The 12,598-nt window shown below is 49.1% G+C and overlaps 5 protein-coding genes across 5 annotated transcripts; 4 read left to right on the plus strand and 1 right to left on the minus strand.

Moving 5' to 3' along the window:
• Window positions 1-28: 28 nt before the first annotated feature.
• LOC138128883 (protein zyg-11 homolog B-like) lies at window positions 29-3,984 on the plus strand. The gene is made up of 5 exons (XM_069045105.1): window positions 29-180; window positions 230-627; window positions 677-954; window positions 1,011-2,424; window positions 2,761-3,984. Exons 2-5 carry the CDS (start codon window positions 261-263, stop codon window positions 2,895-2,897), a joined length of 2,196 nt encoding a protein of 731 aa, XP_068901206.1. The 5' UTR covers window positions 29-180; window positions 230-260; the 3' UTR covers window positions 2,898-3,984.
• A 137-nt stretch (window positions 3,985-4,121) lies between these two features.
• On the plus strand, window positions 4,122-6,992 carry LOC138128887 (uncharacterized). Its single transcript, XM_069045111.1, has 3 exons — window positions 4,122-4,501; window positions 4,826-4,900; window positions 4,949-6,992. Exons 1-3 carry the CDS (start codon window positions 4,439-4,441, stop codon window positions 6,353-6,355), a joined length of 1,545 nt encoding a protein of 514 aa, XP_068901212.1. The 5' UTR covers window positions 4,122-4,438; the 3' UTR covers window positions 6,356-6,992.
• A 111-nt stretch (window positions 6,993-7,103) lies between these two features.
• On the minus strand, window positions 7,104-8,087 carry LOC138128904 (prenylated Rab acceptor protein 1). Its single transcript, XM_069045137.1, has 3 exons — window positions 7,780-8,087; window positions 7,521-7,730; window positions 7,104-7,474 (listed from the first exon to the last, which is right to left on the minus strand). Exons 1-3 carry the CDS (start codon window positions 7,851-7,853, stop codon window positions 7,174-7,176), a joined length of 585 nt encoding a protein of 194 aa, XP_068901238.1. The 5' UTR covers window positions 7,854-8,087; the 3' UTR covers window positions 7,104-7,173.
• A 226-nt stretch (window positions 8,088-8,313) lies between these two features.
• On the plus strand, window positions 8,314-10,596 carry Wee1 (Wee1 kinase). The gene is made up of 2 exons (XM_069045110.1): window positions 8,314-8,827; window positions 8,876-10,596. The coding sequence occupies exons 1-2, from the start codon at window positions 8,461-8,463 to the stop codon at window positions 10,057-10,059; spliced, it is 1,551 nt and encodes a 516-aa protein (XP_068901211.1). The 5' UTR covers window positions 8,314-8,460; the 3' UTR covers window positions 10,060-10,596.
• Window positions 10,597-10,732: 136 nt separating this feature from the next.
• Alg11 (ALG11 alpha-1,2-mannosyltransferase) lies at window positions 10,733-12,576 on the plus strand. The gene is made up of 5 exons (XM_069045112.1): window positions 10,733-10,893; window positions 10,967-11,197; window positions 11,245-11,477; window positions 11,527-11,744; window positions 11,794-12,576. Exons 1-5 carry the CDS (start codon window positions 10,871-10,873, stop codon window positions 12,532-12,534), a joined length of 1,446 nt encoding a protein of 481 aa, XP_068901213.1. The 5' UTR covers window positions 10,733-10,870; the 3' UTR covers window positions 12,535-12,576.
• The last annotated feature ends 22 nt before the right edge of the window (window positions 12,577-12,598 follow it).

Below are 12,598 nucleotides of genomic sequence, written 5' to 3' on the forward strand. Positions count from 1 at the left end.
GTGTGGTCGCACCTTTACGCGTTTTTTTGCGTGTGGGGCCGGCTTTACTTGCATTCTGAAATGTCAGCTGTTTATTTGACAGATCCGTCAATCGAATATGAAATTCGCAGTAGATTCTTGATATATCCTCAAACGAATCGATTGAGGCGATGATCTCCCTCACGGACAATTGAAATTGAGGTGAGTGCGAGTTTCGGGTGATCCGTCCGTAACTGTGGGATTTTTCCAGCCCGATCACGAAAAGTGAGGTTAGGTAAAAAATGTACGAAAGTCCGAGTTGTCTGGAGGATCTGTGTTTGGACGCGATTTGTGATAACATTTTGCTGTACGTCAAATCCGACCACACCACGAACAATGACTTGAACAAAGGGAAACGATACAAATTCGCCGATTCCGACCTGTTCCTGTTCAAGGAAATATCGGAGAAACTCTTAGGGAAATTTATCGAAAAAAATATACTATGCGACGCCTTAATGTTTTTATTTAACGAGAACAACACGAAACTGAGCACGGTCAAGTTGAAAAACTGCAACGTGACACAGACTGGTCTGCAAATACTCAAGCAACACAAAATCCTAGATTTAGAATGCGTCAATTTGAAAAACGTCTGTATAGGAAATATTCTAGGTGAGTCGAGTCGATCGTGGCGATTTTCGCCTAACCGGGCCAATTCTAGATTGTCTGAACGAGTGGTCGATCAAGAACATGAGCAACGTGAATTTTTCAAAATGCACCTTCATCGACATGCAGAGGCACAGTTTGATGGTCAAGATCACGAATCTCAAGAATTTGCGGTCGCTCAACCTATCTCACACCGAACTGAACCAGCTGACTTTTCAAATGGTCTGCGAGGATCTCAGATCATTGGAAAAATTAGACATTTCTGGAACCTCCGTCAAAGATCTCAACCCGCTCCTCCTCCTGTCCAAACACTTGATCAGTCTGTCGATAAGTGTGAGTACAGGTGGTAACAGTTGTTGGGAGAGTTGTTGCTCAAATCGAGTTTCCAGGACTTATCTCAAGCGAAAAACTACGTTTCTACTTTGTCGCAGCTGCAACAGTTGCGCCACCTCGACGTCAGCGTCTTCAACGAGAAGCTCGATAACTTGACCGAGTCCGGGTGTCAGGTCGTGAAGCTTGTCGAGGACGTGTCCAGTTTACCAAATCTGTTGTCGCTGGACGTGTCTGGGTGGCGCGACTTCATCCCCGTCGAGACCCTCCACAGATTCGTGGAGGCCCACCCGAAACTCGAGTTTCTGGGCATAGTCCTGAACGAGTGCACTTTCGACCCCATCTTCAGCTGCATCACCACCCATCGGCACGGCTTGACTGTTGCTGGTCTGGGCAACGAGAACCAGATCAGGATCACGCTGAAGAAGTACTGGGAGCGGTCGAACTACGTGCAGAAGGCCCTCTACCACCTGTTCCAACTGACGAACCTGTCGTCCGAAGCGCGACCCGAAATGTTCAACCTGGTGCTGCCCGTGATGGGGGCCCACTCGAATAAGTTCGGCGTGCAGATGGCGGCCACCGCGTGTCTCTACAACCTGACGCGGGGGGACCTCTCGAAGAAGATCCACCCGCGAGCGCTGAGCAGAGGCGTCAACTTGACCTTGTACGCCATGGAGTGCTTCCCCGACGAGTTCCAGCTGCAGAAAAACTCGCTGTTGACGCTCTGCAGCGACACCATCCTCCAGGAGATCAACTTCGATCGTTTCAGGTGCGCCAAGCTGGTCTTGGACGCGCTCTGTGCCTTCGAAGACATCAACATGAACCGCATGGCCGTCGCTATTTGCAGCATCCTCGCCGCCAAAGTCAGCACCGAGGAGACGTCCGAGCTGGGGGCGCGGCCAGTCTACATGCGCAAACTGCTCGCCATGGTGCAAAGTCGCGTCGAGTCGCGCAACTCCGACATAACCTTAAAATTCACCCTGAGCGCCCTCTGGAACTTGACGGACGAGAGTGCTGCCACCTGCACGGTTTTCTTGGAGCAAGGGGGCGCCTATCTGTTTTTGAACGTGCTGAAGACGTTTAAGGACGACAGCGCCATCGAGACGAAAGTGTTGGGGCTGCTGAACAATATCGCCGAGGTGGTCAAGCTGCGGCACAGTCTCATGATGGACTCGCTCATGAACGAGCTGTTCGTCCTGTTGAAGTCGGAAAACATCGACGTCAGTTACTTCGCGGCGGGTATCGTGGCGCATCTGGCGTCCGACGGGGCGGACCAGTGGACGGTGGCGAGCCACACCAGAGCAGAGATGTTGGGGGAGCTGAAGAACGCCGTCTCCCAGTGGAAGGTCCCCGACAGCGAGATGGTCGCCTACAGGAGCTTCAGGCCGTTTTTTACCCTCCTGAGGATCGACATGGACTACCAAGTCCAGCTGTGGGCGGTCTGGGCCATCCACCATGTCTGTACCAAAAATCGTAAGTGGCCTTGAACTTTTCGATTTGTCCGGTTGGCACCCAATTCAAATGACATTTGACAAGTAAAAAAGGAAAATTCAAATAGAAATTTGGAAAACTCTCAAATGTCGAGGTCGAATTTAATTCGAGGATTCTTAAAATAGCCGCGGTAAAAATAACGCGGCAAGAATCGGGAGCAAGTGGGTCGCACCGTATTGTCGTTTTTGGCAGGACCAGACCGGGCCCCAGTCGAGGGCCGCAATCTCATGTTTCGCGACTCTTCAACCCCATCATTTTATTATCCACCAGACAAGAAACAGTTTTCAATTTTGACAGTTTGTTTTTCTTTGTTGACAGCGAAGCGGTACTGCGTCATGCTGCAAGAAGAAAAAGGACACTTGCTCCTGAACGAGCTGATAAGTTACACCGACTCGCATCCCGATATTAAGTTGATCTCGTCTCAGATCCTTGACACTGTGGCCGGCAACGTTTGAGCGAACGAGCGAGTCTTCGAGTATTGTGATTTGTTAATGATCATTCAGTAAAATTTATTTTTTACCATTATTTCATAAGTTGTACATTTTTCTTTCTCTGCGTAGCTTATTAGGTTAGGATTGTTGACTTGTTGTTTCTACTTATTTAAAACGATCGATTTTAAAGTCTGATTTATTTTGTGGTGAAAGCGCCGAAGGGACGCAAGTGCGACAATTCGATCACGATCTGTGGTCGGTGGCGATCCGGTTAATTACTTTTTTCTTGGGCAGCTATTGTAAAGAAACGCGTCGAAATCATCACGCTGGCGGTTCTGCTAAAATGAAAGTTTGGCAGCAGATGGTGAGGAACTTAAGGGAAAAATTGCACTCTTCACGTTCAACTCTTATTTTGATTCTTGCAGATGCTCGAAACTTTTACAAATTTTCTAACGTGCCAAGAATCAAAAAAAGAAAAAATTTGTACTTCAAAACGCAAACTGTGTATACATTAGTGTATCATGTACTCAATAGTTGTTAATTAATTTATGTTTTAATCGTTAAGAATCGACTCGCTTGCATATACAGGAAGTTTCATTTAAGGGATTAAATTATATCCTGTTGTTCTATGAATTTAGGCAATTTAGGTTTCTTGCAAATTGTACCTAGTTTGTAACTGTTAATAAAAAAAAGATCAAACGATTTATTTAAAAAGATAAACCAACAGAATCTAATTGAGAATTAGATTAATTTTGTTGGCAACAGGTAATAATTTGGTCCAAAACTAAAACAATACTCAAAGAAGTTGCATTTAATTGACACCTGTACATACCCCACAAAAACAATTCACGTCAAGTAATGTATATTTTGAGTCACAATGTTGCAAATTTTCACTTTTTACTAATACACTCTGTATAGTCGTGTTGAGTCATCAAATTTTGGAATCGTGTAGTTCGGCCCTTCGGCGTTTTCGCGGTTCGCCACTTTTGGTTGTATAATTACTGAAGACGTGCCAATACGATGTATAATGTCCTGTACAAAACTAATGTATAAATGTTAGAAATTAATTTTATTGTACGAACTAGTCAAATATATCACACGTTAACCGAAACCGCCCATTTGTGTTTGAATTGCGCGCCGCAGCGCCGCCAACCGTCGCGAAAAAAGTCACGAGAGCGGTCGGTCGTGAGGTGAGAATTTGGGCGTAAGAGTAGTACGTGGGTGTCGGAGATGGCGGTCGAGGGCCGGGGGTGGTGCGTTTGGGGCCGGCGGAGGCCCGAGAAGAGCGGTGACGCATGTTGGACGCGTTTCGTGTCGAATTTGATGGCGGCGTTTCTGGGGGAATTTGTCGGTGTGAGGTTTGCGGTTGGCGGACACGCGCACTGATCGTTCGCGTTCGTAGTTCCGATCCCCTCTCAGTATGTTCGGGTGCACCATGTTCCCCGTTTCACAGTGCGGACCGAGGACTGCACAAAGCGCAATGTACCTGCGCCATTACTGTGGAGAGGAACTACGAACAGTTCTGTCAAAGTATATTCGGTTTTCTCGCTACAGGACGACTTTAAATGCAGAATAACGTAACGGATTTGACGCACAGATTACTACGAGCCCTCGACAGTAATTACAATGTAAGCATTTCCATGTTTTTTACCAAATAACACCGTCACTTGCCCGAAAAGCGTACACCATTGCAACTCGTCGACCAGGTGGACTGCACACGCTCGCACTCGGCCGAATCGGGCTCGAAAATTCGGAAAATTTGCGAAAACCGTCGCGGCGAACGTCGAAAAGGCGATCGCGTTTTGTCCCAAATCGTTGAATCAAGGGCGGCGATCGTCGCGAAACAGTTGCCAGTTTTGACAGGTCGGCCAAGATGGGGGCCCGGCCCGCGCGCGGGTGTGCAGTCCACGCGGTCGGAATCGGTCCGATTTCACCCTCACCCCCCGTTCCAGGTCATTGACATGCCTGCAGTCATCGAAATCGTATCGCTACTCGAAAAAGTCACAATTACCAAAGAACTACTCGAGGTAAGTGCCCCCGTCGGTCTTACGGTGATGATGAGAGTGCGCTTTCAGACCACCCGACTGGGCAAGCACGTGAACGAGCTGCGCCGCAAAACCGACAACGATTCGTTGTCGAAGAGGGCGAAGGAGTTGGTCAAGAAATGGCGCAACATGGTCCTGCCCGACTCCAACGGGCAGCTGAAGGCGCTCCAGGAGTCGGCGGAGAAGAAGCGCGCCCCCAACAGGTCGCCCCCGGCGGACACCAAGAGGCCAAAACTGAACGGGCAAACAGCTGAACTGGAATTGTCGGACAATTCGAATTCGAGTTTTAAAGATGTGATAAGTACGAAACTGAAACGCGATGTGATCCTAATTAATTCCGACTCGAATTCGAGTTTCCCCGAGGCCAAGCAGGAGCCGCAGCTCGAACAGCAGCTGCCCAAAAAGCGGGGCAGGAAAAAAGGCTCCAAGAACCACAAGAATCTGCTCGACGAGGCTGAGACCTCCTTCACGAATAAACTGGCCGTCTCCCGGGGCAACTCCAAGGTGAAGACGACGCAAGAACTGATCGCGAGTCTCCAAAACAAGAACAACACGTCGTTGGGGTCGTCGCCGGTCAAGCCGAAGGAAGATCTGAACCTGCGGGCGGCCAAGTTGACGGAGCGGGTGTCCATCATCGACCAGAAGCTGAACACGAACGCCAACCGCTACAAAAACTCCCAACGGAAGAGTTTCCTCCCGCAGAAGATCAGTCTGGGGGAGAGGAACGATCGAGTGATCGAGTCGGGTTCGGTGATCAACGACAAGTCCCTGTTGCCTCCCGAAGACGAGGAGGTGATAATCGTGGACGACGTCGAGCCTTCGGTCGAGGACAAACCGCCGACGCCTCCACCAGAAGTGAAGATCGAAGAGCCGAAGATAACCTCGCTGAGCGTGGAAGATGCTCTGGCGCAGCTGCCTCCTGTCGACGCTTCCATCTTGGAGGAGGAGGAGGAGCCGGAGCCCCAGCCGGCGTGCACCTGCGTCCTGAAGGAGCACAAGGACTTCGCCGTCGACGAGAGCGACGAGTTGGGAGAGCCGTTCGAGTTCGTGGAGGACAGTGAGTGCGGTGCGAGGTTGCACTTCGAGGAGAAATCCCGGAGGGCGGAGATCACGGCCGAAGATCTGCACACGAAGTACATGGAGAACGTCAACGGGAACTGGGGGGTGGGGGTCGCGAAAGGGGGGCCCGAATTGAACGAGGACGGTCTATACGCGAACGTAGTGCCTAATGTAAATAATGAAAGTATACCGAAGGATGTCAAAGCGGACTTTTCGTGCGAGAATTACAAGAAGTACAGCATCTCAGAGTGCGGGGGTGAGAGCGAGGGGCGGACAGGTGATAGTGATCGGGTGTTCCGGGAGTGGCACGAGGTCCTCGACGCACCTTCCTACAACGGCGAAATTTTCAAAATTTTGCCTTACGTTATTATAGATTAAAGTACTAGTCTTGTATTAATTACACCTAAGAAGTTTCATTTGACTTACGAAAGACATGATGGTTTTCTAAGTTCCACATGAGGTGTCATATTATTTTATCGAGACCCGACAACAACCAAAACGTTCTCGCAGGGTCGCCTTACTTTATTTCTTTTCTTGTATAGTTTCCTTTTTTTTTTAATTATGAATATTGCACATCGCTTTTATAATTGTGTATATTTTATTAGCTAGGCAATGTTTTTTGAAAGTGTTACGAGCTATGGTTATAATATATTTAAAAAAAGATGTCAATTTCGCGTTGGCCATTGTTAATTTATTAATTTTTCTTGTTGATACGTTCAATGTTTCAGTATGTTTCGCATTAATTCAATTTTTATGGCAGTTGTTTGTGGGGTTTTTATCGAAGTCGCCCGAACGAGCGGGGCCAGATTTCTCTTCCGTTGTTGTCAGGTATAAAACCAGGTAAATTCCGTTCAGTTCACCATTCTGTATATAAATTTAGTTTCCCATTTTCGAAAATAGTTAATTGTACAAACGGTTCATTTCTCTAGTTCAAAAGTGTCGGTGCATTGCATTTGTAATGTTCTTGATGATATTATTGCCTTTACGACAAAATAAAGATATTTTCTATAAATTTGACACGTCTTTGACTGTGGCCCACCTCCTATTGGGTTGCGGCGCGCACGTGACCGAACGTGATTGGTGCGACGCCCTCACGTGACCTCGTCGCCATGGTAACGTCAACAGGTTGCCAAGTGGAATATAGATTTTAATAATAATAACAAAAATAGTTTGTACAATTTGACAACACGAACGAATTAGACTTGCTCCAGTAAAGGGAAGCCGTCGTCGCCCTGCGCGATGATCGCGTCGACGTTGTAGAACGAGGCGTGGAGTGTGATGACGAAAAATGACGCCCCCAAGACCCAAAACATGGCACCGTGGGCCCCCACCATGTAGTAAACTGGCATAGAGCACAACACCACCAGTCCGTACACTTGCGCCAGAGTCAGTTCCTTCTTGAACAGGACGATCCTCTTTTCTTGGTGTCTCTTGTTGAGCCGGTATCCGGCGTAGAAGCTCCCCGCTATGGCGAACAAAATCAGCGGGGACGTGATCCTGAAAGCACAGTCTTACACGCGTCGGCGCTCTCGCGGCAACTTACAGGCAATACACGATCAGTCCCAGAAAGACAAACAAATAATTGCTTTGGAAATATTCCACATTTCGCATGATCCTCTTGCTGAGTCTGGGGATCGACGGGGGTGCCTTAAAGTTGGACGTCTGCAAGAAGAGGAGCCATGGCCGCACGTTCTGTCTCTGCTGGTTGAACCACTCTTTCGGGTCCGGGACTTGAGTCGGGATTTGGAGAAAACTGAAAGGGACAGTGTGATTTGAGGTTAGGTCGGGGCGACGACTCTCACCTCGGGAACGCAGTCTTTTGTGGAGGACTCGGCGGGGCCATCACCCCCGACACGTCCACACTCACGTCGGCCATCGCCAGCCCCTTTTACGCGAAAGTTTTGCGAGACACTGCACACTTTGACAGATGACGTGTGGGTCAACGTAACACAATAAAAGTGGGACAAGACACTGGGGCCCAGCGGCTCCAACACTGTCACCGTGGATCGTCTCGAATTACTTTTCTTCTGTGACCTGACCTGGTGTGTTGCGAAATCGGCCGTAAAATTACTGACTTGTTTTGACTTGTCTTACGTCAGTTAAGCATACGCCCACTCATGGCCTCTTTCCCTGGAATTTATGGTCTCGCAAACCGGCCTTAACGACAACTCTCCAATAATGGTCCCTCTAATTATCGCCGACGATGGGTATTTTATGGTAAACAGAATCGTTAAAAAGACGTAATATCCCGACCTTGCGATAACGAACACAGTTCTGATTCAAATCGCGCGGGTGGAGTATAGAGGGCGCGCGTGTCTCGACCAATCAGACGCGAGCTTGGTCGCTCCTGATTGGTCGAATTGAAACCCAGATGCGTCGATTTTCGTAACCGTTTTAGTGTCCAAAATAAAGCGTGTGTTTGTTTTGTTGGCAGATTTTAGGTGTTTTTCGAGTGATTGTGAGTAAGTTAGTGCATATGGACGATGTCGTTTATCCGTCGATTGACCCCGGAGATTACCGTCGAGTCGGAGTCCCCCAACGACCTGGACTCTTCGTCTGGGTGTGAGTTGTCTTTCGAGCTGTCCAGCGACAATTTGCGGAGCCCCTCGCCCAAACTCAGCATGAAATATCTGTTAAACACGCCGGGGCAGAACCCTTCGTTCAGTCCCCCGTACAAGAAAGTCAGAGCTTTGCGCCTGTTTGACAGCCCCCTCACACCCAAGACCATCATACAGAAATCGGCGACGACGCCGGCCCTCAGGGGCAGGCTGTTCAGCGACAAGCCGCGGATCGCCACCAATCCCAAGCCAGAGAAACCCACCGCCAACGTGAACCCCTTCACCCCGAACGGTGAGTCTCTGCGAGAGGTGTGCCCCCCGAGGCTAATTTCTTTTGTAGGGATGTACCAGACGAAAAAGCGGTTGCGGCCCAACAGTTCGCTCACCATTCCCAAGTTTGATTTGAACGACTCGGATGCGTCAGACGTCGAGAATGAGCCCCCGGCGAAACGAGTCCCCTTGCAAGAGAACAACATCCCTCGGTACCACCAGGAGTTCCTCGAGTTGGAGTTGATCGGGACCGGTCAGTTCGGCTCGGTTTACAAATGTATCAACCGACTGGACGGATGCATTTACGCGATAAAGAAGTCGCGCAAGCCAGTGGCGGGGAGCGTGTTCGAGAAGACTGCGCTGAACGAGGTGTACGCCCATGCCGTCCTGGGCAAGCACCAACACGTCGTCCGGTACTTCTCGGCGTGGGCCGAAGACAACCACATGATCATCCAGAACGAGTACTGCAACGGGGGCTCTCTCGCGGACAGGTTGCAAGAGGGCCCCCTGTCCCCCGTCGAGTTGCGTCAGATGTTGATGCACGTAGCCGAGGGCCTCCGGTACATACATTCGGAGGCGCTGGTCCACCTGGACATCAAACCCGGCAACATCTTCATATCCAAAGAGAAGAAGATGCAATTCACGAACTACGACTCGGCCGACGACGGTTTCGAGGACCTGGACGAGAATCACTACGAGGAGGAGCTGACGTACAAGATCGGCGACTTGGGGCACGTGACCAGCATAAACGCGCCCCAAGTGGAAGAAGGCGACTGTCGCTACCTGCCCAACGAGATCCTGCACGAAGACTACGCCCACTTGCCCAAAGCCGACATCTTCTCGTTGGGCCTGACGATGATAGAGTGCGCCAGTGGGGGCCCCCTGCCCAAGAACGGCGACGCCTGGCACAAGCTGAGGAACGGGGAGGTGCCCGAGCTGCCCCAGAGCCTCAGCAGGGACATGCTCGCCCTGATCGAATCGATGATCCACTCGAATCCGACGATGAGGCCGGCCGCTTCGCAAATACTCCACCACCCGGCGCTCTGTCCCGTCGGGAAGAAGACGAGGGCGCAGCTGCACAGGGAGCTGAACGCCGAAAAGCTGAAGAACGAGATCTTGTCCAAGCAGCTCAAGGAGGCGGCGATCTGCATCAAGTCGATAGCGCCCGAGAGCAAGCTGAAGGGGGTGTCGAGGCTCAGCAACAGGCTGATCGGCAAGAAGGTCAACCGGAGCATCAGCACTACCACGTTCTAACGACTGAACGAAAAGTATTGGTTACTAGAAGATGTTTTTAATTTATTCTTTATTAATTATCCTGACACTCCTAGTAATTCGTGGTTGATGAAATCTATTTTCGTTTCTGTAAGAAATGAAATTTAGGCTATAGCAGACGTGTAGACTGATATTTTTCAAAGCTGTGTTTCTCCAATCGCAAGGCTGTAACTGTATTGTTAACGAATTCTCGAGCTTGTTTGTCGTTTTTATGATTAATCAAAATTGCAGGTTTTTCATTTAAGTTAAGCATTTAAAACTCGTCTTTTTTAATTATTTTTTTTATTTTACATATTTTATAATTATAGCTTAGATTTATTTAAAAGTACTTGTTATATTATGTGATAATTATTTTTAAAAAGTTAAGTATAGTTTTATGGAGACGTATTGTAAACTCTACATTCCTTATATAACTTGTGCCTTAGTCGCATCAATTTATCGTAGCGAATTGTTAGTGCATTTTTATTGATTCGAAATTGTAATAATACCAAATAAACGATTCGTCGCTTTTCATAAAAATTTTCACAAAATTCAAGTCACCCGCCATGGTCCCACCACCAATCGAGTTGTCCCAAATAGAGGAAAATGCTTAAAAAATAAACGAACCGATCCAACTACTCTATGTTGCATTTTATCGATTCGTCAGCATCGGGGGCAGCGTCACCTTTGCCCCCAAACGTGTTCCTACCCCATTTGACATATTACCAACCTCGTCACCCGAAATCCCTGCTTGTCAGCAACGTCAAAACAATGTAAATACTCAACACAACCCTCAGCCCCTAAATTCGACACGATGATCAGCTTTATAACGTTCGTGTAAGCAAAACCAACCCTGCACTCTCACCCCTTAGTGAATTGTATTTCCACATAACCTCACTTCTCGTTGCAGGGCTTCTCTGGTGTATTCAACCGATTTTCTCATTTTCGCCTGCCTGAGCACCGTTCTAATCGTCGGAGTGGTAATCCCGCTGGTTTTCTTCTACTTGCGCTCGAAATGTCGCCGCCTGAAAGAGAAAAACAACGCCGCCAAGCTCCAGGTGGGCATTTTCCACCCCTACTGCAACGCCGGCGGGGGCGGCGAGAAGGTCTTGTGGGTGGCTTTGCAAGCTTTGCAGAAACAGTAAGTTGGAGACGCGCAACGTTGAGGTTTTATTGGAAGACTTGCAGATTCAAGAATGCCGATTTCTACATCTACACAGGCGACATTGAGGCGACCCCGGCCGAGATTTTGGAAAAGGTGGCGAAGAATTTGAACGTGAAGGTCGACAAGAATGTCAAGTTTGTGTATTTGACCAGGCGGAAGTGGGTAGAAGGGGCGCAGTACCCCTATTTCACGCTGTTGGGGCAAGCTTTGGGGTCTATTTATCTCGCTTTTGAAGCCATAAATAAACTAGTTCCTGGTATATCGATCCAAGTCTCACCGATATCTTTCTGATCGCGTTTTTATAGATATTTTTATTGACACCACGGGCTTCACTTTCACTCTTCCGCTGTTCAAATATTTGGGGCGGTGCAGAACAGGCTGCTACATCCACTACCCCACCATTACCAAAAAGATGATGTCGCGGGTGTCAAATCGCCAAGCTATCTATAACAATCGCAGCATCATAGCGCGCAGCCCTATATTCACGCACGCCAAGTTACTCTACTACAGACTCTTTGCATGGGTGAATTACCAATTCTAGAGTCTCAATCTGTACTAATTGAATGTTTCAGTTGTACGCTTTGGCGGGTCAATGCTCTGACACGACTCTAGTCAACTCTACGTTCACTCTAGAGCACTTGACCGAGCTGTGGGGGCGCCCTTTGCATTTAGTGTATCCGCCTTGTGACGTAGACCACTTGAAAAAAATCTCTAGGCTGAAAGAGAAGCCCCGAAAAATCCGCATCCTGTCTTTGGCGCAATTCCGCCCCGAGAAGGACCACCCCTTGCAGTTGCAAGCCCTGTACGAGCTCCGCGAGATCCTGAACGACGACTTCGACAACGTCACTCTGGTCCTGTGCGGGAGCTGTCGCAACTCCGACGACAGCACCAGAGTCGCGGATTTGAGAGACCTGAGCAAGCACTTGAGTCTGGAGAACAACGTCGAGTTCAGGGTCAATCTGAGTTACGAAGACTTGCTGGAAGAGTTCCGAGGGGCGTACATAGGGATCCACACGATGCTGGATGAGCACTTTGGGATCAGCGTGGTCGAGCAGATGGCGGCGGGGCTGATAACGATAGCGCACCGCTCCGGGGGGCCCCTGTTGGACATCATTGAGACGTCCGAGGGGTCCAGGCTGGGTTTCCTGGCGTCGACTCCCGAGGAGTACGCTTGCGTCGTTAAGTACATCCTGAAGAGCGACGAAGAGGAGATGAACGAGATCAGAGAGAGGGCACGGGCGTCGGTCGACAGGTTCAGCAGCAGGAAGTTCCAGGAGGAGTTTTTGCGGGCGATAGATCCGCTGTTCAAGTGATTTATTTGTTGTTTGATGACAATAAAGAATAAGAGTTGACAAGGGTTGTTTGAATTTGGCGGGC

This window comes from Tenebrio molitor, chromosome 4 (assembly GCF_963966145.1).
Source record: "Tenebrio molitor chromosome 4, icTenMoli1.1, whole genome shotgun sequence".
Taxonomy (NCBI): Eukaryota; Metazoa; Arthropoda; class Insecta; order Coleoptera; family Tenebrionidae; genus Tenebrio; species Tenebrio molitor.

Bases quoted from the DNA above. Each gene is read 5' to 3' on its own strand.
- LOC138128904 (XM_069045137.1), bottom strand. From the start codon at position 7,853: ATGGCCGACGTGAGTGTGGACGTGTCGGGGGTGATGGCCCCGCCGAGT. The intron at 7,731-7,779 runs GTGAGAGTCGTC...TGTCCCTTTCAG, and splicing joins CAAAAGACTGCGTTCCCGAG to TTTTCTCCAAATCCCGACTC. The intron at 7,475-7,520 runs GTAAGTTGCCGC...CTGTGCTTTCAG, and splicing joins GGACTGATCGTGTATTGCCT to GATCACGTCCCCGCTGATTT.
- Alg11 (XM_069045112.1), top strand. From the start codon at position 10,871: ATGATCAGCTTTATAACGTTCGT. The intron at 10,894-10,966 runs GTAAGCAAAACC...TTCTCGTTGCAG, and splicing joins ATCAGCTTTATAACGTTCGT to GGCTTCTCTGGTGTATTCAA. The intron at 11,478-11,526 runs GTATATCGATCC...GCGTTTTTATAG, and splicing joins CATAAATAAACTAGTTCCTG to ATATTTTTATTGACACCACG.
- LOC138128887 (XM_069045111.1), top strand. From the start codon at position 4,439: ATGCAGAATAACGTAACGGATTTGACGCACAGATTACTACGAGCCCTC. The intron at 4,502-4,825 runs GTAAGCATTTCC...CCCCCGTTCCAG, and splicing joins CCCTCGACAGTAATTACAAT to GTCATTGACATGCCTGCAGT. The intron at 4,901-4,948 runs GTAAGTGCCCCC...GTGCGCTTTCAG, and splicing joins TTACCAAAGAACTACTCGAG to ACCACCCGACTGGGCAAGCA.
- Wee1 (XM_069045110.1), top strand. From the start codon at position 8,461: ATGTCGTTTATCCGTCGATTGACCCCGGAGATTACCGTCGAGTCGGAG. The intron at 8,828-8,875 runs GTGAGTCTCTGC...TTTCTTTTGTAG, and splicing joins GAACCCCTTCACCCCGAACG to GGATGTACCAGACGAAAAAG.
- LOC138128883 (XM_069045105.1), top strand. From the start codon at position 261: ATGTACGAAAGTCCGAGTTGTCTGGAGGATCTGTGTTTGGACGCGATT. The intron at 628-676 runs GTGAGTCGAGTC...GGCCAATTCTAG, and splicing joins CTGTATAGGAAATATTCTAG to ATTGTCTGAACGAGTGGTCG. The intron at 955-1,010 runs GTGAGTACAGGT...TCGAGTTTCCAG, and splicing joins TGATCAGTCTGTCGATAAGT to GACTTATCTCAAGCGAAAAA.